Source organism: Malaya genurostris, chromosome 3 (genome assembly GCF_030247185.1).
Source record: "Malaya genurostris strain Urasoe2022 chromosome 3, Malgen_1.1, whole genome shotgun sequence".
In the NCBI taxonomy this organism is placed as follows: Eukaryota; Metazoa; Arthropoda; class Insecta; order Diptera; family Culicidae; genus Malaya; species Malaya genurostris.
Genome location: NC_080572.1, coordinates 150,732,329 through 150,758,036, shown reverse-complemented (window position 1 = coordinate 150,758,036; position 25,708 = coordinate 150,732,329). Strand labels below are relative to the sequence as shown.

The 25,708-nt window shown below is 35.3% G+C and overlaps 1 protein-coding gene across 7 annotated transcripts in view; it reads right to left on the bottom strand.

Moving 5' to 3' along the window:
• LOC131438683 (muscle calcium channel subunit alpha-1) overlaps positions 1 to 25,708 on the bottom strand; it is a 1,458,253-nt gene that overhangs the window by 409,602 nt on the left and 1,022,943 nt on the right. For all 7 annotated transcript variants that reach the window (XR_009230968.1, XM_058608861.1, XM_058608862.1 and 4 more), the window contains one exon: positions 15,061 to 15,249. Coding sequence is in view for 6 of the 7 variants with exons in the window: in XM_058608861.1 (XP_058464844.1) it covers positions 15,061 to 15,249 (189 nt within the window). In the remaining variant the exon portion in view is untranslated. The remainder of the gene's footprint in view (positions 1 to 15,060; positions 15,250 to 25,708) is intronic.

The following is a 25,708-nucleotide window of genomic DNA, read 5'->3' as shown; positions in this document are numbered from 1 at the left end:
ATTCTTGCATAATTCATACAATTGATCAACTAATTGATATTCGGAAGTGTTAAGGAACATGTCAGTTGTTTTCGTATTCACGACATCCAGTTATGTCTCTGACATTACCCACCCGCCTTTTTACGTCAAATTTTCTACGCGTTTTTTTGCACGGTTTCCGAAATTAACACGGTTTTATTTTACACGGATTTTTTAAACACGGTACGTAACCCTCGTATAAAAAGAGACCTTAGTGTATAATTGTTGTTCTGATATATGAACTATTGCCCGAAAACCCAATATGCGAGTACGATCCACTTTTATTAATACCAATGTACCATTGTTCTTGATTTTACTATAACATCATTTCCAAACAAGAATAATTCCATGGACCGCTCTAAGTGTCGACGTACACGACGTACCGACGTAACACCATACCAATGCTCGTGATTGAAGGTTATTGTTTACCGTAAGTGATTCGTATCATACTCAAAGTAAATGTCGGCTCATTATTATTATTATCATATATCGCTTCTTCCCCCCGTACCTTATTCTTATTTTGGTTGCTAGCCTTCTAGCTGCAAGTATGGCCGCGATCTGTAGTTTTACTGCCCATACGCACTGGTTTTCACCTTTGAAAATATATACTTAGGCATGCACTCCTATTGCCGAATTGGTTGACTTGCTTTTCTATATCGGTCTAAGAACGGCTACCGTTGTTTACTCGCAAAATGGTGTGTCAAAAAACCGATTCCCTCGCTCATACGCGTAAGGTTGGTGCCCCTCACCATCACCTTGACCTTATAAACATAACATCAGTGCCAACTGTTTAGCTGGCTGTGTTTTATTGTCTCTTTAGAGAAGGCAAAGAAAAAGACGTGTGGGTAATGTCAGACATAACTGGATGTCGTGAATACGAAAAAACTGGCACGCTCCCATCACTTTTCCGAATATCAGTTAGTTGATTGATTGTATGAATTGTGCAAGCTTTCCCCTTTTTCACTAATAGAGTTTGAAGCGATGCACCTAAATTAAAGTACAGATTAGTTACATTAAACAGCTGCTATTCTACAACTATATATTCCAAACTTGAAACAAATCCTTTTTAATTTGCCAATTATTGAAGCTATGAAGTTCGAAGATATCTGATTCTTCTCGAAATTGCAGTACGAAACAATTGCAATGGCCTGGTCTGAAATGTATCGACGATCTTCGGTATGCAAGAGTCATTTTAATAATAATAATGATAGTAATAATAATGATAATAATAATAATAATAATAATAATAATAATAATAATAATAATAATAATACAGATTAATCTGTACATATCTGTATGTATAAATAAAATACAGATTAATCTGTACATATGGCAACCCTGTATCGCATGGCATATTTTCACACGACCCTATACTAGTATAAAGATGTGTTCAACATCATCATATTCGCTTTCGCATTGCCGTTCGTAATTGAATGTGCTAGTGACGATACAAATCTGCCTTTTTACCGGTTTTCGGTGCCATCTAGCTGACGGTGTCTCGTACGTTCAGAGTAGCTGCTTTAACTTAAATGATGCTATTTCTCACATCACATTTCATTTTATACCTGCTACTGGCAACGGTGTATGAACAGCCCCTTTGTTAGAATTCCTTTCCTGTAGGCAGAACGGGAAACAGTGAAACGATATAAAAGAGAGAGTTAGTATAGCAGCAGCCAGTAATACTGAATTGGCTGTCGAGCTGTTAACAGCATCTTGTGGAATTTCTACGCAGAAACACGCACCCAGAAGGAAGAGTTCAGGGCAAGGTAAAGCCCCGCTCGAACCGTGCTGGTATGCAGTTCCCAGTTGGCAAAATCCATCGTCTGCTCCGGAAGGGAAACTACGCAGAGCGTGTCGGTGCCGGTGCATCGGTCTATCTGGCGGCAGTGATGGAGTACTTAGCTGCCGAAGTGTTGAAATTGGCCGGTAATGCTGCCCGTGACAACAAGAAAACGAAAATCATCCCTCGCCATCTGCAGCTGGCCATCCGTAACGATGGGGAGTTGAAAACCCCTCCTATTCAGTACGACCACATTACTGTGATAAAGAAATATTTAGGATTGCTTTAAGTTTAGCCAGTTCTGATACGCCAGGAAAGTAAAATGCGCAAATCAAGTGGAAACATTTGTTCATCTCTTTCATTTGTTCAATTTGTTCAACTCTGTTTCGCACGGCATATTTGTATACTAGTATTAAGATGTGTTCAAAATCATCACTTTCGCTTTCGCATTGCCGTTCGTAATTGAATGTGTTAGTGACGGTGCAAATTAATTTAACTTCCATCTTGATGAATCTTTTGGTAGGAAATATCGAGATCTGAGATGGTTCTCGTGTGTGTCTTGTTTCGGCAATGGGCCTTGCTGGACTTTTTGGCTGCCTTTCTACCGATTTTCGGTGTCATTGTGCTGACGGTGTCTCGTGCATTCAGATCGGGAAACAGTGAGACGACAGGTCCTCGATGTTGCTGTCGTGTGTCTTGTTTCGGGAAGAGTTGCTCAGCAAATGGTAGGGAAAATGAACCACTCAACTTTTATATGAATGCTCTTGTATAGATTCAGACATCTCGCGATCTGATTGGCTGGTGCTTTCATGGGTTAAATCAAACAGGTTTTTCAATAGTGTACTATTGAAAAACTTCAATGTTGTTGCAATACACGTTCAAGTTAAAAATTTTCGATTCTATTGGTAGTTAGATTATATAAATCCTTCTACAGATCACTGAGCTATGAGCTTTCAAAATACGAGAAAGTCAAACGCACCTTATGAATTATCTTCTTTGATACTCGTTTATACCAAACATTTCAGAAAAGCTTAATTTTGAACTATTTGAGAATATGTCACAGAACTGAAAATTTTATTATAAAATTGTGATCATATTTCCGATGGCGTGTAGCAAGAATTATGTTGATTCATTAGATATAACATGAGATATTCAAGATCAAAAACTTCGTCGGTGTTGAACAGTCGTTCGCACCGCACGCGTATAGCTCTTGGCTCCTGGAAAATTTTTCTGGCTACCTAGAGTTTCATTGATTCAAGGCTTCAGTCTTTTTCAAGGCTACCTGAATCACTAACAGTCTTTTTAAAGACTAACAATTAGTCAGCCTTTCTCAAGGCTATACAAAGAGTGATATAAGAAGAACTACGTGATACAAAGAGTGATATTAGAGTGACTAAGAAATTAATCAGCCTTTTTTAAGACTAGCTAGGAGTCTAATCGATGACTAATTTAGCCTAGTTAATTTAATTTAAAATTGCATTCATTTCAAAAATGCCTGCGTCCAACCGGAAAGGCAACAAGCCTAAGGCTAAAAATAATTCAATACGGAATAAATCACAATCCGTTATTCAACATTTTTCTAATAACATTCACGATCTTATAGAATCTGAATGTAAAAATAAAAGACAACGGACGGAATTCCCTTCCGTTGATTCTATGCCGTCTAACAATATTTACGAGATTCTTCCTGAATCCGATTGTAGCGACATAGAAGAAAATTCTTCAAAAATTCCCAAAATGGACGCTTGTCGTTCTGGGAAGAAACATCAATCTATGCAACCAGTGACGGTGATGATTTCCGACTTCAAAGCATTCCGTACTGAGCTTTCTACTTTTCTCCCGGAAGTAAAAGTATCATTTCAAATCGGACGAAGAGGAGAATGTCGAGTCTTGGTTGATGCATTGGAAGATTACGAATGTCTTATCCGATATTTGTCCGAGAAACTTCATAAATTTTATTCATATGATATAAAATCAGACAGACCCTTCAAGGCTGTCTTGAAAGGCTTATCAAATGATCAAAGTATTGATGAAATTAAAAATGAACTAAAAGAATTGCTTGGTTTTGCCCCTTCCCAAGTTATACTTATGAAAAAAAGAGCGAATGGTACTTCTAAACCACGCTCTGGAATTTCCCATGAACTTTACCTAATACATTTCAATCGAAATGATGTAAACAAATTGAAAGCTTTAGAAAAAGTACGTTTCATTTCCCACATTAAAATTCATTGGGAACATTACAAACGGCATAATCGTATTGCAAACTTAATGCATTGTCGTCGTTGCCAAGGCTTCGGCCATGGAACCAAAAATTGTCATATGGATATACGGTGTTTGAATTGTGGTAAATCGCATTCGAAAGACGTTTGTCCAATGAATGAAACCACTGATAAATTTTCATGTTCAAATTGCAATGGAAATCATAAATCCAATTATTTGAAATGTCCTGTCAGGGAAAAAAATTAAACGCTTGTTCGCTTAGACAACAAGTCAAATCAACGACCTCAAATTTACAGAACATACCTGAAAATCGAAAAAACCGTTACAAATGCCACGCCTAATTCTTCTAAAGCACTTATTTCTTCGAATTCAAAATAAAAAACAGGTACGCCTGCCAATTAGTCTTCTAACGAAAACTTCTAATGTCAGTTATGCTGATATATTAGGTAGAAATCTACCACCTATTTCTTCTAATGTAAATAATCAAAACACAGGACCGCCTTGCAGTTCATCTTCTAACGAAAACAATTCATTAATAGGTAGACCGGCCAAATCATCTTCTTCTAATGGCAGTCTACCTACAAATATTCCTTCAATGCCATTCGCTTCTTTAAATGAAGTCGATTTAGGCGATATAACTGAAAATAAAATGATCTACCTACAATATCAACTTTTTCAAATGATCATCCAAATGAATTCGACTTCATCACTTTTTGAAGCATTTTAAATCGGATGGCAATTTGCAAATAATATTATAATGAATTTAAAATTTAACAGTGATGTTAAATAATTATTTGAATATTTTAAATTGGAATGCTCGATCTTTGAAATCGAGTGAAGATGAATTTTATAATTTTCTCGAAGTTCACAAAATCCATATTGCCATTGTGACAGAAACTTTTCTTAAACCAAATGTCAAATTGAAAAGTAATCCACATTATGTGGTTCATCGATTTGACAGGTTTACTGGAATGGGTGTTGGAGTTGCCATTTTTGTCCAACGGCAAATTAAACATCGAATTTTACCCTCTTTCAATACTAAATTGAAAGCTTGGTTGTTGAAACCATTCATGGAATTTATTTCATCGCAGGAGCATATTTGCCATTCCAATGCACCGGCGAACAATTAAATTTCTTTAAAGGCGATTTGCAAAAACTCAAAAGATATCGACCCAAATTTTTCGTAATAGGGGACTTAAATGCTAAGCATGTCCAGTAGAATTGTAGGCAAAATAACAGTAATGGTAAAATACTCCATAATCAACTCTCAGCTGGTTACTTCACAGTTCTTCATCCCAGTAATCCTACTTGTTTCTCTTCCGTGAAAAACCCGTCTACAATTGATCTGGTTCTAACGGATCAAAGTCACATTTGTAGTGAACCAATTACACATGCTGACTTTGACTCAGATCATCTTCCTGTAACATTCAGACTTTCCAACGAAGCTATAATTAATCCAATTAGTTATATATTCAACTATCATAGAGCAAATTGGTTGGATTACAGATCTCACATTGAAAATCATGTGGATCATGAAACTATTTTAGAAAATTCTGCGAACATCGACACAGCAATTAATAATTTGAATCATTACATTATCGAAGCAAGAAATCTTTCAGTTCCCAAAGCTCAAACTAAATAAAATTCTCCTATCATCGATGACAATCTTCAACTGCTCATTCGGTTGAAGAATATTCGTCGACGACAATATCAACGTTCTCGTGATCCTGCTATGAAAAACAAAGTTAAGGATTTACAAAAAGAAATTAAACATAGATTTACTCTTTTGCGAAATGAAAATTTCGCTAAAGAAGTTGAACAAATTAAACCATATTCTAAACATTTCTGGAAACTTTCTAAGGTTCTTAAGAAACCTCAGAAAACAATTCCTGCTCTCAAGGAAGGAAATCAAATACTTCTTACAAATGGCGAAAAAGCTCAAAAACTTGCTCAGCAGTTCGAGAATGTTCACAATTTTAATTTGAACGTTGTGAGTCCTATAGAAAATGAAGTATCACTGAAAAATGAGCATATTTCAACCCAAGTGTTATCACACGATGACATTATTGAGACGATTTTTTTTTGAAATTAAATCAATTATTAGGAAACTCAAAAACATGAAGGTAATGATGGAATTTTTATTATTCTTTTTAAAAATCTTCCCGATGTTGCCTTGAGACTCCTGGTTAAAATTTTCAACAAGTGTTTTTCATTAGCTTACTTTCCAAAAAGATGGAAAAACGCTAAAGTAATTCCTATCCTGAAACCTGATAAAAATCCAGCAGAAACATCGACCAATTAGCTTACTTTCTTCTTTCAGTAAACTTTTTGAAAAAATTATCTTGTTGAGAATGATGTCTCATATAGATGAGAATTCAATTTTTTTACCAGAGCAGTTTGGATTTCGTCATGAACATTCAACTACTCATCAACTTGTCAGAGTAACGAACATGATCAAAGCAAATAAATCTTCTGGGTTATCCACTGGAGTTAAGATACTCTTCTAGACATAGAAAAAGCATTCGACAGTGTTTGGCACAAAGGTTTAATTGCAAAAATATCTGATTTCCAGTTTCCTATTTATTTGAGCATAATGATTCAAAATTATTTAATTGATCGTACTCTTCAGGTTAGCTATCAGAATTGTAAATCTGAATTGCTACCCGTAAGAGCCGGTGTTCCGCAGGGTTCGAGCGTAGCTCCAATCTTGTATAATATTTTCACTTCTGATCTTCCAAATCTACCCGTTGGTTGTCAGAAATCGCTATTCTGTGACGACACAAGTCTGTTAGTCACAGGTAGAAATCTAAGAGTGATCTGCAGTCGCCTACAAAGAAGATTAATTATTTTCAGTAATTTTCTGTCTAAATGAAAAATTAAAAGAAATGCAGCAAAAACGCAATTAATTATCTTTCCTCACAAGCCAAGAGCTTCTTTTCTTAAACCAAACAATAATCACATTCTCAAATTGAATGGCTTGGAATTGACATGGTCAGATCAAGCTAAATACTTAGGTTTAACGTATGACAAAAAACTCACTTTCAAGGATCACATTGAAGGAATCCAGGCAAAGTGTAATAAATATATTAAATGTTTATAACCTCTTATAAACAGAAATTCTAAGCTCTGTCTAAAAAACAAATTGTTAATTTATAAACAAATTTTCAAACCAGCCATGCTTTATGCAGTACCAATTTGGTCAAGTTGTTGTTCCACCAGGAAGAAAACGCTTCAAAGGATTCAGAATAAAATTCTGAAAATGATTTTGAAGCGTCCTCCCTGGTTTAGTACAAATGAGTTACACAGACTCACAAATATAGAACCATTAGATGTAATGTCACATAATATTATAAACAAATTCCGACAAAAATCGATGCAATCTTCAATTGAATCGATTCGTTCTCTGTATTAGTTAGTAAGTTAGTATATAAGTTCCTTTTTCTCATTACACAATACAATTAGGTTTAGAATTTTCCCTACACAAAAATCTCAGAATTGCGGAACCAAATAATGTCCTCGTGGTAATAACCAAATCATATATATATAATAGGGCTAAAAAGTCACCACTTGTGGCTGAACACCCAATTTAAATCTTAATAATTTAATGTTAACTCATATTCCAATGAATAGTTATTTAAAAAAAAACGATCAAAAACTTATCACTCTCTCAGAGGGTAAATTTTGAAAAGACGCCCCATAGTAAAGTAAGTCGTATTTACGACAAAAAAAATCTTAAGTCTTAATGCCAGTGTGGCCACCTTAATATCTTCATCGCGGTTTTTTTCCTTAGTACATGTGCCACAGTACATGTGCTTCGTATTGATCGTGATCAAAAACGTAAACAAATAAAATGCGAACGTTATCTCTACGTTTGTAGCCTTCGATGAACTTGAAACTTGATCGAGCTTATTCCAGCTCCAATCGTAACAAACACAATAACGGTAATCAATTTTATTCCAGTGCCAGGCCACTATGTTGCTTGGTAATGAATAATCGTAGACCCTCGGTCTCGCAATACACTTTTACATTGGAAAATGTGAAGACTTACCCTATTATTACTATTCCGCCGATCATCGTTTTCCTCCAACTTCCTCCTACACTGCTTTCGTTTCCTTGGACGCTTTGCTAGCGCCGAGCACCGCTGTCACCACTTGTAGCCGTTCAGTCCGAGCGGCGTGCGGGAGGAGGATTGGAGAGGCGTTTCTTTTATAGTCAGAAAAGATGAAGGCTTGGTCTCACACTTCACATCTGTATTATTAATTACCGTCACCGTGTATTATTATTTTTTTTTTCTTGCAACACTTTTCGTATATAGGAACATATACACCCTCATTCTTGTTTACGGCCGTATGCGATACGTTCGAAAGTATTTCAAATTCGTACTCCCGTTTACGTTCGAATAGATCACACTTTTAAACATCTTACATGCATAAAAACAACGCCCATCCAACTTTAAACTATCAGTTCTGGTACAGATTTGTGTTGTAATTAAAAATCTTTGATACCATTTGTTATCTTACTTGTTTTTTTCGCTGATTTTGTATCATCATACTTGCTTATGTCTGTATCGACTATACGACGAACACATACTTTCGAACGAATGCGAACAAGCCATATTTGTTTTCACTTGAATGCTACATAATAAATAAATATAGCTATGAATGCTACATAATCAATAAATATAGTACTCAGGGCCAATTTTATTGAAGCTGGTAAATGAAATTTTCAAATTGAACTTCCTGGAAAGTAAAAAAAGCATTTAAATAGCAGTTCGATCAGTAATATCTGCGAAAAATTTGTATGGGTTGCATTTTTCTTGCATTTTTCTCATGTTTTCGATTGTGTACATATTTATTACATTAGTAAAATCATTTCGTCTATTCGTCCGTAAACGAGAATGGGACTTTTCGTTTGTACGAATGATGTTCGAATACACGTATTGTTTGAATCTAAACTGGCATACATTATAGTGTTTCGTATATGGTTAATCACAAGAATTAAACTGATTTCATCAAGGCCTAGCATTTATTCGAAGAAGTTTATTGATATTTGAATATTTTGTGGCAAACGAGTCGCGTTCGAATTCATTCGAGTATTCGTTCGAAAGTACCCGTTCGTCGTATGGTCAATACGGACGTAAACAAGGATGAGGCAAATATATTTTTACTTATCACCACCGTGCGTTAATTTCTTTTTCTTGTGACACTTTTCGTATATAGGAAGTGCTTCTGCTATGCACTAAACTACAGGGGTTCGGGATTCAAGCTTATCTTTTATTCAACCATTCGCAAAACCGTTGTCACTTGATCCAAGCTCACCAAAAACCTCTGATTCTAGCTTTACAATTTCAATTGTCCCTTGATTCGAGCACGCTAAAAACCTCTGTTTCTTACTTTACAATTATAATTGTCACTTGATTCGGGCGCACTAAAAACCTCTGTTTCTAACCACTATCTGATAACTGACTGGCCACGAACTCCTCTCAGCTACGTATTTTTAAACTCCTAATTTTTACTTTCGGGTGAAGGCCGAAGATTTTTAGTCAAGTTGAGCTTGCGATTTTAAAGCGAGAGTTCGTCTGACTTCCTCGTGGTTATGCTGACGTGAAGGCTTGCTTGAAAGGTGACGAGTTTTCCTTCACGACTGGGTTGCTATTCTTGCAATGCTGCAAGTTCAATTAAAAACTTTTGTGAGGGCGCTGCACAAGTTAGTTCTTTGGAAAATCAGTAAACCTATCCGGGAGACGGGTATAGCGTGATGGGTTAGTCGATGCCTTTCACGCAGCCCACCTGGGTTCGATTCCCAACCCCGCGCGTAGAGTCAGAAAACATTTCTGGTCCGAAGAGGCGACTGACCTCAAGGTTAAAGCCTCTATAATTGAAAACAAAAAAAAGTAAACCTATCCAGTAAAATTGACACATGATTTCGGCAATTTATTCCAGTAACCATTTCCTGAACCATCATTATTATAATGAATTGTCCATATAATTTCTATTACAGTGGGGTCTCGTAAAACGCGGATTTGGTTTTGCCGGTTTTCGTTGTTACCGGATTCGTTATTGCCGGAAAACCGCGATATACGAGACCCACAGCATATGGGATTTCAACTGATTGGGGTAAACTGATTCACCCATAGAACCGTACTGCAGAGATGCCAGATCTGCAGATTTGTCTGTAAATCTGCAGATTTCGGGTACAGTGCTGCAGACATTTTTTGTTGTGAAGACTGTTGAAAATCGAGTTTTTCGCAGACTTTCGTCCAAATTTACAGACTTTTGAAATTGGCGCGACCTTTTTTTTTGCTCGCCAAGTCAGCTTTGCGTGTCATACTTAATAGAGAAATTTTTGCCAGCAAGACATGCTTGCTGACTGCAAATTTTTCTTTCACATTTACAGACTTTTGAAGCCCTGTATGCAGATATTTGAAATTTTTACCTGGCATCTCTGCCGTACTGTCTTCGAAGAGTTTGTTGTGTTTGTGGAGACTAAAAGTGATATTTCAATTAAAATTATTTGAGAACCGCATTGAAAAAAGCATGAGAAATATTATATTCCATTTAACACTAAAGTTGGATTACGATTTTGATTATTTGGAAAGGTGGTGGTCCTGAACCAGTTCCTGTGCAAAACATAAATTATGCGCAAAAGGTCGTCAAATAGTGAGATAACTAAGTCCTTACAAGTTCCTATATCATACCTCCCCGAGCGTCTATGATGACATTTGGTCAATAGAACGGCGTCGACTGGGTGCTATCGCCTTCTGCGTTAGTAGCAGAATGAGAGGGTGCGAAATGGCTTGTAGTTTGAAGCTAATCCTAAAGTGCAATATTTATGGTAGTATGTTGCCAAATGTGGTTCTGTTGTTTTTTGAATTATTTATTATATATTGAATTGAATTATATTACATTGTATTATATATTGTAGTTATTACTATTATTATTATTAATATTATTGTTGTTATTACTATTGTTATAATTATTATTATGATTAACAAAAAAATATTATATTTCCTGCAGTACCGCGACGAAAGAAGAGCATAACTTACACTGCGACATTAACTGTTATACATTGTATCATAGCATATTATTTCATATAGTATCTTCTGTTATGTTATATTATGTTGTATGGTATTATACTGCATTGCATTATATCATATTATATTGTATTATATTATATTACAAGTATATGTATTGTGTTATATTGTATTATGTTATAGTATATTGAATATATTGTGTAATGTTATATTATAATGTGCGTTATTATATTATATTATACTGTGTTATATTATACTATATCACAGAGAACAGATATCCAACAGATTCATACGTGCAAAGTCGTGTGCAACGGTGAATTTCAACGGATTTTCACTTGTATGCTTCATACAGCTTTTTAAAAAAGTTTGTACAGTATACTACTGTATTGCATTAAATTATGTTATATTATATTATGATATATTGTGTTATGTTTAATGAATTATATCATATTATATTCTTTTGTATAGCATTAGGATGTGATATATTATATTGTACTGTATTATATTATATAATATTATATTATATAATATTATATTATATTATATTATATTATATTATATTATATTATATTATATTATATTATATTATATTATATTATATTATGCTCAAGTATATCGACAACGGGGAGGGGCAGGGAGTGCATCAGGGTATCTACAAGTGAATGACTGGATGATGGAGTGGATTGCCAACCTGAGCCACGTGGGGGAAGCTTTGTGTTTTTCCCTGAAGGTCTGAAATGAGTAAGATGCACCCTTCTAACAAACAAACCGTCAGGCGGGTTTTGAGCTGGTACAGCGAAATTCTTTATTATATGGCCGGATGTTCTGGAAGGCGCCGGGCCCTTAAAACCCATTTTGGCCTTTTTAACAGCAATTATATGAAAGCTATCTGATTATCAAATTCGGCTTCAAACATACATACATACATACATACATACAAAACATAAATTATGCGCAAAACATTAATGTATTTAAAAGTAATCATTCTACCAGATGAAGTTTGGGTATCGTAATGTATCTATCAGAACACTCGTTTCGTTTCCACCAAAGTTGTTCGGAAAATTATAAAATTTGTCCTCTGCGCATAGCATATGCCCTAGTGCCCAATACAACGTAGATTGCACATTAAGATTTGATTCCGTTAGGCGGTAGTTGTTTTTGACGAATACTTCCGGTAATCAATAGAAATAACCGATATTTCGGTACATGAATTTCATTTTACAACAATTATACAAGTTTTTACCGGTCTTTGAAGTTTGACGCAAGTTTTCATTACAAAATCTGTGATTAGATATACAATTAATACGGCAAATCTTAATAGTCGCCGAGAACTGTAAAAACCATATCGCCCGTATGGTAAAATTATCTTCCAATAACCGAACTTCTGTAAATACTGATTGCCGTGAAAACTAACTATCAAACAGTTATAAAAACTCTCAGTAAGTGTCTTTTTATTAACCAAACGGATAGAAAAAATCTTAAAGGGTACGTCGAATGGAATGAGGTACAAGTGCCCAAGTTTTTGAAACATTAGAACTACTCAAAGCTTTTTGTTTACTTATAGCAAAAATATAATTTCATATCATTATGTCCACTCGCTGCCAATACATTTCGTTCGTGAGTAATTTCTAGTGGACTTGGCGGGTTATGCAATTCTCCGAAAGGCGCTCATAATTCCTGTCAACCAGGAAATTAAGTTACATTTTTTTAGACACGTTTTATAATTTTTCGTGGATGTATAGCGCACGGTGCACTACGGTAGTCATGACTGGTTCGAAATTTCTTCATTCGTTTCTATTAAAAAAATCCGAACTGATTACCGAACGTTCAGCTGTTGAAAATTCGGTAAAAATTCACGAATTTTGCGAAATTTTCTAGGTGTGTGTAATTTAGGAGGTATATGTTGTTAGCAGAATCGCGCAATTTTTGAAAATGGTCTTGTCGTTTGGGCTCCATATTGTTAACTCGACATCCAACGTCGAAGTCGTTCAGAATAAACTTCTCCGGCTCTTTCTTTGTAGTATCTTTTGGAGGGATCCCTACAGAAGCCAGGGATCCCCTAGCCATCAGAAGCGTTATAAATTGATCGATTTTTAATTTTTATCCGTTCACCCAAATGTCTTTTAGGCCGTAACCGAATTTGTTACAATCTCGAGCTGGATATCTTGACTTGTTAAAAAAACTGAATTTAAACATTCACTCTCGTTTTATTCAATCTCATCCTTTCCTGAACATTCAATCAGCATTATCTTTTAATGGTTTTTTATTGTATTTCGTCTATTTTTCCATTGTTCCCAATTATTTTCAAACAGCCTTTCTAGTTCTTAAGTTTTAAGACTCAGGTATAGGAGCTATCGCAATCAGTTATAGCTATCGTAATTCGTAGACATGAAAGATGAAGAGATTTGTTGACTGATGATGAGCGAGACTATGAAATTTTCGCTTCACTGGGCTTTTCCCAGTTCAATGAAAATAAAAATTTTATTAAATTAAATAAAATGAGCAATAAATGTCACGATTTATGTACTTGACATTATATCTAACTATGTAAATAGTCAAAACCTCAGATTTCAGATGTCGATATTCATCCTAATACTCCAGTAGCTTACTAGCGCCTTCTAGTAAAACAGTTTTCAGTTTGTCTATCTTTCATCAACTTATTAAAAAACTGATTGATAACATCACTCTCGTAAATAATTCTGATTTTTAGTTACAGAAGACCACCTTGTAGATATATTAAAAACTCATTTATTTAATGATTATTGAAAGCCTAAAACACTCTCTCGAAGAAATCATTTTATTAAGTCAACATGATCTTGAGCTGCAGTAATTTCCAATCCTGAATTGCACACTAGGGTTACCAATGAGAGAAATTTTAACTACTGTTTACACTATTTGATCTGTTTTGAACTCCGGAACATTCTTTCCGAAAACACGAACATTCTATTTCACCAAATTGTAAAGATATAATAGAATCAATTTTCTTTGGAAAAATTGTGATCCCACTAGTGCCACTGGGTGGGTGAGTTTTTAACTAATATGATTTCCATAATGTAGATTCCGAATATTTTTGTAGAAGACAAAGTCGCTCTAAATCTTTTAGTTATCGCGCTAGAGCCTAATTTTGATATTGAAAGTTGTACCATAACAAGCACACTTTTTCCATCTGATGAAGTGATTTCAAAATATACTTTTAACTTCATTAACTTTGAGTCTTACAAAAGTTGTTTGAAGATTCCAGATGCTAAAAAGCTCGCGGTATTTCATATTCTAACTGTTTTTTCTATTGTTAACATATGAATTCTTTCATGCTCTCTGGTGTCGCAGTTCTCAACTAATTGTCTGTCAAACTACACTGAATTCTAAGTATCTACAACAAGTTTGCCGAAGATCGTGAAGCTCTATCTGTCGACCGAAGCGAGAACGGTGAACGGTTATAACAATCAGTGGATGCTGAACTTCTATTCTTCTATACGAACAAGTGTTAAAATGAAAATTAACACAAAAATTTGTACATTCAAAAAACTTATAATACCATAATCAGTAGTAAGTGTGAAGTAAGCGTATCTGTTCTAATCGTATTCACTTTAATTTTAAGTAATGAATTTCTGGGGAACGAGTGTGGTTGGTTCTTGGTTCGCGTGTTCGATGTTCTCCGAATTTTCAAACGAAAATTGAAAGCTTTGTGTGGTGAATAAATGATTGATTGAATGTGGCATTCGCACATCAATGATGAAATATAATGACGACTGACTGAACTGTTTCATGAAACTTATTTAAATTTTTGGTTGTTTAGTTACAAATCAAATTCTCGATCATCTCCATGAGGCGAATCCTTGCAGTATTTAATTTTGAGGCTGATCTTTGTAATACACAACTTTTTTTTTAAAAAAACCTTTCTTTTGAACATGGTTAAGACCCTTTTTAGAATAACTTTCACTTTATTTGATAAGGAAGATAACCTAAAATTATAATAATTTTTGTTATAGTTTTTTATTTGAAGATTTACCTGCATTCCGATAACCGCGTAGATGAAAAACAACATAACAATCAGCAAAGCTACATACGGGAGTGCTTGAAACGATTTAATGAAGGTCCACAACAGAGTTCTAATACCTTCGCCTCGAGCTAATAGCTTGACGAGTCGCATGACACGAAACAGTCGGAAGAAATTAATTGAAATTATACTCGAAGCTTGCTGAAATATTAATGAAAATGATTACTCAAAATTTAAAGTAAATATTACTAAGGTATAGAATGTATTTCGTGTACAAGATTCTAATTGTATATTAATTACGATTAAACTTCCATGTATGGAATCTTTGTTTTTAGATGAATTTAGTTGACGTAACCCTTTCAACGAAGTTTAAACGAACTAACGTAAACTTTTTTTTGTGTATCCTATATTTGAACAAAATGCATACTGGATATCGATTTTCAAATAAGTTTCAGAATAAAAAAGGTGGATGATTAATGTCACGGACATAGCTGGAGGACGTGAATACAAATAAAAAAGGTAGTCGTTCGAATTAGCTGATTGTGTGAATTTCGCAACTTTTACTGCTGCATTTCTACTAAAGATTGACCTTTTGGAGACAAATATTTTCTACCACACAATTAATATAGGCGAAACAAATGAGAGTCAAAAAATTCTGTGCGGGATTAATTTTTGGCATTTAGAAGAGCTAAATTGTGTAATTCTCTATGATATGAAACACTCTTGCGAATTTTGCGCTGTAAAATTTGCACAAAGCTTATCAAGTTATCCTAGATTTGCACTACACTGATGGTTTTAATCTCCGATATGCAAAGAAGCAATCTTTATAATTGTTTAGATAACATTTGGAGCCATCAAAAGGGCTGATTTTGCATGATGTTCCCCATAGTTATCCACTTATCGTTGTATTTTGCTCAAATGCAAACGACTAGCAGCAGGATGACGCAATCAATCTTCTTTGAAACTGACTCTGCGAATAATATAGTAGGGATTATTCGTATAGTTCTTAAGGAATATATTAATAGTCCTATTGCAGCACCCTTGGCAAATGTTCTTTTGAATTTGCTAGTATTGTAGAAAAAATAGGAAGTTGTGAAGGAAACTCTTATATCAGCGTAGCGGCAACCTTCATGTATAAACTTTGTTATGGAAGCATGCACATTTTCGAGCATTAGTCATCGCAACGATGTTTAAGAAACTTTGTTATAAAACTATAGTCAGTTCCGGGCATTAGTCAGCACAGCAATTTTGTAGAAACAAAGTTATTTTTTTTCACGGACACTAGTCACTGCCACTGGCATAGTGACAGTGGTCTCGGCTTTCGGTAGAACTTCGGGAGAAAGTCGGATGAACTTTCTACTTAAAATCATAAGCTCAGCTTGTACTAAAATCTTCGGGCTTTACCCGAAAGTAAATGTTAGGAGCTTAAAAACCCATAGTTTGGAAGAGTTAGGAGTTAGTCAGTCTCAGAGTGTTCGCGCGCTCGTTAGTCTTGGGCGTCGGCCCGTAGACAAGTTAGTCAGTTAGTCGGACAGTCAGTTCACTTGAGTTCAAGTGCAATCAGTTTTTCAGAAAAGTCGCAATTTGCGGTTTCCGTAGTTTAGAGCGTAGTCAGTGAAATTTTTGAGGACGAGATGAAAATCTTAGTCATTGTGCAGTGAACATTAAAAGGAAAAAGATCGTTCTCGTGTTAATAGTCATTTTTTAAGTAGTGTCATTCCGCGTACGATATCGTGGCAAAAAGCAGAGAATTTGCTAAATGTGGCTGACAGAGAAGTCTGAAACAGTGTTGAATAGTGATAAGAAAAAAATCCGCTAAATGTGGCCGATAGAAAGGCAAAAAAAAACAGATTTGTCAGCACATAGCCTGATGGTTGCAAGTGGAAGGAGAACCATGCACTGAAGGGTATAGCTAGTTCCATGAACAAAACATACAGCACTAGAAGCGTAGATCCACTTTAGTGTTACCGAAAAAAGATAACGAATAATAACGATTTATTTTGAAGGGTTTGCTGCCCATGGGCATGAAAATAGAACCGTGCTGTTAATTATGAAGAAACAGAAGTAAATAAAAGTTTAAAGAAGAACAGAAAAAAGGCGGGTGGGTAATGTCAGAGACATTACATTAGATATCGTGAACACGAAAACAACTGACATGTTCCTTAACACTTCCGAATATCAATTAGTTGATCAATTGTCTGAATTATGCAAGCATTCTCCTTTGCACATTTTTCGCAAAAACAAAGAAGGCTCCACTTTTTGTTGAGAGGATTTCGTTTGTAGCTTTTTTACTAATGGGCGGTCTTAACGGCTATAAAAATAGTCGCATACAGAATTTTAATGTCGATTATTTCACGAGTATTCACGACAAAAATCTATTATTTCCTGACTATTCTGTAGGGATTCGTTTCTAGCATTCATAAGGGTCAAATTGCGTAATTATCTACGACACTAAACTCTGGAACATTTTTCGCAAAAACAAAGAAGGCTTCACTTGATTTCGATTACTGTGAATTTCACACCGCGAAACGTGCAAAGATCTAACCAAACTGCTCTAGATTTGAACTAAACTGAGAATATTTCCTTTCGATTTGCGAACAACAAATCCTAATAGTTCTTTCGAAAACTTTTAGAGCCATTAGAACGGCTGATTTTGTGTAATGCTCTCCACCGTTGTTTTTTCACCAATGCTAATGACTGGCAGCTATGACGTAATCGCTATTGTCGAAAACGAAACTAGTTGTGCAGACGACACAAAGCACATCTGCTCGCAGTGGCGATAGAATCCAAACTGATTCAAGTTTTGTTGAGAGGCTTGTTTCTACCTGATTTCGTTTGTAGCTTTTTCACTAATGGGCGGTCGTCCTAACGGCTATAAAAATAGTCGCATTCAGAATTTTAATGTTGATTATTTAATTTCGGATTTGCATAATTTATTGAAATCAACTATCAATATGCTGTAGGGATTCGGTTCTAGTATTCAGAAGTACCAAATTGAGGAACTCACTACGATATTCACCACTTTTCGGAACATTTTTCATTCAACATTTGTTGTACAGCAGCAGATATTTTGTTCTCTTCCTCAGAACGCATTCTGATTGGCTGGTGTTGACATGGGTCAAATGAAACAGGTTTTTCAATAGTGTACTATTGAAATACTTCAATACTTTTGCTATACACGTTTAACTTGAAAAATTTCGATTCTATTGGTAGTTAGATTATATAAATCCCTTCACAGATCACTGAGCTATGAGCTCTAAAAATACGAGAAAAGCAAACGCGCCTTATGAATTATCCTCTTTGATACTCGTTTATACCAAACATTTCAGAAAAGTTTAATTTTGAATTGTTTGAGATTATGTCACACAACTGAAAATTTTATCATAAAATTGTGATCATATTCCCGATGGCATGTAGCAAAAATTATGTTGATTCGTTAGATACAACAAGAGATATTCACGATCATAAACTTATCACTCTCTCAGAGGGTAAATTTTGAAAAGGCACCCCATAGTAAAGTAAGTCGTATTCACGACAAAAATCTATTATTTCCTGACTATGAAAAAGAAAACAAAAATAGTCTATTCATCTGGTGACAGCGGTGCTCGCCGCTAGAAAAGAAGCGGCAAAGGAAACGCCAGAAGTAAGGGCGAGGATTTCGAATTGGAAGGATGTTTTTCGGAACAGAATTAGTATGGTGAGTCTGCGCAACTTTTTCTTTTTTGTAACATTCAATAACGAGACAAAGTGGCTTGATAACGGAATGAAATTGATTCCGTCATTGTGTTGTTTCTTTTGTCCATACGGTAGTAGATCGGAGCAGGTATATCAAGTATCGATCAAGTTTCAAGTTTCATTGAAAACAGCAGACGTAGAGATTACGTTTGCATTTGATTTGTTTACGTTTTGACCACGGTCAATATGGAGAACATGTACTAGGGGCACATGTGTTAAGAAAAAATCCGCAATGATATTTACAAAAGTGGCCATGCTGGCATGAAGGCCAGCTAGGCATCACACCAAAACAATTGCGGTCATATTTGCGGCTAGAAGTCTGGCAACAAAATAAGAATAGACTACGGGAGGAAAGAAGCGGTATATGACAATAATAATAATCAATGTTGCAAATATTCTTCGTGTAACTAATTCATTCATCGATCTTCGCCGTGAATATGATTCTACTGCTTACGAGACGAGCGAATAACGAATAATACATTCTTCGCTGCAGGTATAAATCGTGCATGCTCGTTTTATACATTCGTTCATTTACTTTACTCTTCGAATTGGTTCGAATAGCGTCACTGCGGTGATCGTTGGATTCCATTCTTAGCGAAGCATTCTCCATCTAATAAATTCATCATATCTCGTTGGGTAGCAGCAATGGGAGAGTGCTGGGATATGGTTCATCACATACACATAAGACTATGGCAATAATGCAGAGGGAAACGTCTTAATTTGCTTGCTTCAAAGACAGCATCAACGATCATCGCGAATAAGTTTTGACGATGATCGCTGTATGAATATTCGTTCCATATTCGCGTTAAGTCATTCGGGGGTATGTCCAATGTGAATAACAACTGCAAGCAATAGATATTCGTGCGAGTAACAAAGTAGCGTCGGCTTCGTGCGCACCCGAATATACGGACAAATCCGAATACTAGAACGATTATCGAACAAAGGAGAAGCAAATGATGATCATTGGCGTTCGTTGCATTTTTGATATTCGAGCAACATTGATAATAATAATAAACCAACATTGACTTTGAGTCGCGTACGGTAAACAATAACGTTAAACCACGAGTATGGTACGGTGTGTTGTTGCAGCCTATGCCGTCGACCCTTAAAGCGGAATTAACAGAGACACTTTGGTTCGCGCACAGCGGGCATGACAAATTTGAGAGCACCGAGTTGGGCTGGCCTAATAATAAACAAAAGTTGATTGTCATTGATGAATCAAAAAATGAAACTGATTTGGAGGTTGCCTGAAAAAAAACGGTATATTTGAACAAACACATGCTAGATCGCTACAAGGCGTGTTAAAGAAAAACTCCCAAAGAAGAATCGGAAGAGTTTGTATACACATGGGATGAACTGACGGAAATATACATTATAGTTAGGGCTAAATACAAAGCACCTATAAAATATCAAACGAATCAAAAATCATATCCTGCGATAATAGAAGCCCATCAGACAGCGAGAATAATATCGGAAGCATAGCACAACAATTAACAAGACGGCAAAAAAGCGATACTGAAAAATATGCCAACCAAAGGAAATATGAAAAAGTAGTAACGTATCTTAGTAAAAAACGTGATTAATTCACCTAGCAGTGAGATGATACCTTTTTTTTATCAATTCGCATGTGTTATTCTTAGGTGTTTTAGTTCTCATGACATTATTTTAATTATCGTCGTTTCAAACGGCAAATTGAGATTTTAATCACTCATTACCCTGTAATTTCGAATCTGCAAATCGTATCGAATTTCTATCTTAACGTGTGACATTCGATTGAACATTCCATGAGATGTCGAAGTAAGTTCCACTTTAGAGTTTTTCGTCATTATTTATGGTACTTCCATAGCTGGTACTCAGGAACTAGCATAACCCAAAATGATTCGAATGGCCATAAATTAATACGCCAAACAATTTACATCTTCTATATCGGTATGAATTTTAAAAATTCATCATCTGTAATTCCAGAATCGGATAAAATTCACCAATTTTGTATGGGACCTTAAGTCCTTTAATTTGAATTTTGGTTTTTGAAGCTCGATTTGGACTTTTTGAAAAAATGATTAAACTTTGAGAAACGATTCGAAACTGGATCCGGAGTTCTAAGGACATATTCAGGAGTGTTCTAGTTCTAGATGCATAATTTATGTCAGTTTTAAAATTTAAATCTAGAAATTATAACAAAATAAACTGGCAGCCCCAACAGCGTTTTATCTGTGTTTCAAATATAGAAAAAATAGAACGGCTATGTATACCAGTTTTAAATTTGACAGTAGAACTGGTCGAATAAATAAAACCAAAACGGATTGCTGGGGATACGTTTGTTTCAGTTTCATTTACATTATAGACCACTCATATGAATCTTGCAGCTGCTGAATTTGCTCTAAGATCGGTGTAGCCGAATTCAGATAAATTCACCTGAGGAGTGTGTAGACATCTTTGAGAAATTGTAGTGCGAATTAAAATTTGGGGGTACATTCCGAATCCAAAAAAGAATACCGCTTAAACTGAAATAAATTTATTTGGTAATCGACTATCCAAATTTGCAAACCCGATAAACCTGATTAATTTATGTGAAATGGACATTTTTATACTAATCACCCTGTATCTCCTAAACCAGAAATCGGATCTGACTAATTTTTATAGGATTTTAAGACCTCTCATTTGAATCATAGATGATTCTTAGATTTCATTTGAATCTTAGATCGGTTCAGCCATCTACAAGAAAAATGAATTGCATTATTTTAATTTCGTTTCACATGTCATTCTGTGGTTCCGAAATCAGAAGTCGGATCCAAATTTGGAAGTATACTAGTTTTCATATGAATCTGAGTTTGTAGAAAACGGTTTAGCCATCTCCGAAAAAATTGAGTGAAATTATTTGTCACACACGCATTTGCTGATCTCGACGAACTGAGTCGTATGGTATATGGAAGTTATGTTCTTCCAGCTTTTATTGCTGTAAGTAGTTTAAATCAATATAATTATGGAATTACTTTCAACTCGAAAATGCTGATATCACCTGGTTTATAAATGCCATATTCGAACGATTATGTTGCCAAAAACGAACCGTGCTAAAATCGGTCCAAGGCAAATTGTCATGAAAAAGGATGCTGTACACAGTCTTTTGGGCACTTAGAAACAATTGTATGTCAAAGTATAAAAATCGTGTTTTCCGTTGCTCCCAAGCATTTCTTTGTCATACAGTGCTCAAAACTTCTACTGCTGGAATAAGGGGAAAAGTCGTTTACACAAAAATATTGATATCTCCGTTAAAAATGGACGGATTTTAACAAACTATGGCTTGTTGGATAGCTATTACCGTGCGGAATCTAAGTCTAAAAACATATTCTGTTTTCAAGGTCAATTGTGACAGATACTGTCAAAAAACTGAAAATTTTGACATAAAACTCCGTATAACTCAAAAAGTAAACATAATATCTCAAAACCATTCAATAGCGTTTTGGGTGACGGGGAGACCTTTCATTTGCGACTAGTTTGATCAAAATCGGTCCAGCCATCTCTGAGATCTCGACCTCTTAGTTGACAACACACATACACACACAGACATTTGCTCAGTTCGTCGAACTGAATCGATTGGTATATGACATTCGGCCCTCCGGGCCTCGGAAAATTTTTCGAAAATTTGAGCGAATTCTATACCTATTTTTTACCTTTTTTACCTTTTTACCTTTTTTTATATATATAAAAAATAGGTATAGAATTCGCTCAAACTTTAGAAAATTTTTCCGAGGCCCGGAGGGCCGAATGACATATACCAATCGATTCAGCTCGACGAACTGAGCAAATGTCTGTGTGTGTGTATGTGTGTGTGTCTGTATGTGTGTTGTCAACTAAGAGGTCGAGATCTCAGAGATGGCTGAACCGATTTTGATTAAACTAGTCGCAAATGAAAGGTCTCCCCGTCACCCAGAACGCTATTGAATGGTTTTGAGATCGGATGTTTACTTTTTGAGTTATACGAAGTTTTATGTCAAAATTTTCAGTTTTTTGACAGTATTTGTCACATTTGACCTTGAAAACAGAAAATGTTTCCAGACTTAGATTTCGCTCGGTAATACCTATCCAACAAGCCATAGATTGTTAAAATCCGTCCATTTTTAACGGAGATATCGATATTTTTGTGTAAACCTTATTCCAGTAGAAGGAATTTTGAGCGCTGTATGAAAAAGCAATGCTTGGGAGCAACATGAAACACGATTTTTTATACTGTTACATATAATTGTTTCTAAGTACCAAAAAGACTGTGTACAGCATCCTTTTTCATGACAATTTGCCTCGGACCAATTTTAGCACGGTTCATTTTTGGCAACATAATCTTTCGAATATGGCATATGTAAACCAGATGATACCAGCACTATCGAGTTGGAAGTAATTCCATAATTATATTGATTTAAACTATTTACAGCAATAAATGCTGGAAGGACATGACTTCCATATACCATACGACTCAGTTAGTCGAGATCAGCAAATGCGTGTGTGACAAATAATTTCACTCAATTTTATCGGAGATGGTTAAACCGTTTTCTACAAACTCAGATTCATATGAAAAGTCGTATACTCCCAAACAAGGTTCCTGAATTACGTTTGGATCCGACTTCTGATTGCGGAACCACAGGATGATATGTGAAACGAAATTAAAATAATGCAATTAATTTTTCTCGTAGATGGCTGAACCAATCTAAGATTCAAATGAAATCTAAGAATCATCTATGATTCAAATGAGAGGTCTTAAAATCATATAAAACCTCTTACTTTTTAGTCAGATCCGACTTCTGGTTTAGAAAATGCAGGGTGATTAGTATAAAAATGTCCATTTCACATAAATTAATCAGGTTTATCGGGTTTGCAGATTTGGATAGTCGATTACCAAATAAATTTATTTCAGTTTGAGCGGTATTCGTTTTTGGATTCGGAATGTACCCCCAAATTTTAATTCGCACTACAATTTCTCAAAGATGTCTACACACTGCTCAGGTGAATTTAACTGATTTCGGTTACACCGATTTTAGAATTCCGGTTCCAGTATCGAATCGATTCTCAAAGCTCAATCATTTTCTCAAAAAAGACCAAATCGAACTCAAAAAAGACCAAATATTACAGGACTTAAGGTCCCATACAAAATTGATGAATTTTATCCGATTCTGGAATTACAGATGATGAGTTTATAAATTTCATGTAAATTGTTTGGCGTAATAATTTATGGCCATTCGAATCATTTTGGGCTATGCTAATTCCTGAATACCGGCTCTGGAAGTACCATAAATAATGAAGAAAAACTCTAAAGTGGAACTTACTTCGACATCTCATGGAATGTTCAATCGATTGTCGCACGCTAAGATTGAAATTCGATATGTTTTGCAGTTTCGGCATTACAGGGTAATGAGTGATTAAAATCTCAATTTGCCGTTTAAAACGACGATAATTAAAATAATGTCATGAGAACTAAAACACCTAAGAATATCCATGCAAAAACACATGCGTATTGATAAAAAAAGGTATCATCTCACTGCTAGGTGGATTAATCACGTTTTTATATATATAAAAAATAGGTATAGAATTCGCTCAAACTTTCGAAAAATTTTCCGAGGCCTGGAGGGCCGAATGTCATATACCAATCGATTCAGCTCGACGAACTGAGCAAATGTCTGTGTGTGTATGTGTGTGTGTCTGTATGTGTGTTGTCAACTAAGAGGTCGAGATCTCAGAGATGGCTGAACCGATTTTGATCAAACTAGTCGCAAATGAAAGGTCTCCCCGTCACCCAGAACGCTATTGAATGGTTTTGAGATCGGATGTTTACTTTTTGAGTTATACGAAGTTTTATGTCAAAATTTTCATTATGTATCTGTCACATTTAACCTTGAAAACAGAATATGTTTCCAGATTTAGATTTCGCTCGGTAATACCTATCCAACAAGCCATAGATTGTTAAAATCCGTCCATTTTTAACGGAGATATCGATATTTTTGTGTAAGCCTTATTCCAGTAGAAGGAATTTTGAGCGCTGTATGAAAAAGCAATGCTTGGTAGCAACGTGAAACACGATTTTTATACTGTTAAATATAATTGTTTCTAAGTACCAAAAAGACTGTGTACAGCATCCTTTTTTATGACAATTTGCCTCGGACCAATTTTAGCACGGTTCATTTTTGGCAACATAATCTTTCGAATATGGCATATGTAAATCAGATGATACCAGCATTATCGAGTTGGAAGTAATTCCATAATTATATTGATTTAAACTATTTACAGCAATAAATGCTGGAAGAACACGACTTCCATATACCATACGACTCAGTTCGTCGAGATCAGCAAATGCGTGTGTGACAAATAATTTCACTCAATTTTCTCGGAGATGGTTAAACCGTTTTCTACAAACTCAGATTCATATGAAAATTCGTATACTCCCAAACAAGGTTCCTGAATTACGTTTGGATCCGACTTCTGATTGCGGAACCACAGGATGATATGTAAAACGAAATTAAAATAATGCAATTAATTTTTCTCGTAGATGGCTGACCCGAGCTAAGATTCAAATGAAATCTAAGAATCATCTATGATTCAAATGAGAGGTCTTAAAATCCTATAAAACCTCTTACTTACTCTTAAAAATGTCCATTTCACATAAATTAATCAGGTTTATCGGGTTTGGATTTGGATACCAAATAAATTTATTTCAGTTTGAGCGGTATTCGTTTTTGGATTCGGAATGTACCCCCAAATTTTAATTCGCACTACAATTTCTCAAAGATGTCTACACACTGCTCAGGTGAATTTAACTGATTTCGGCTACACCGATTTTAGAATTCCGGTTCCAGTATCGAATCGATTCTCAAAGCTCAATCATTTTCTCAAAAAAGGCCAAATCGAACTTCAAAAACAAATAGTACAGGACTTAAGGTCC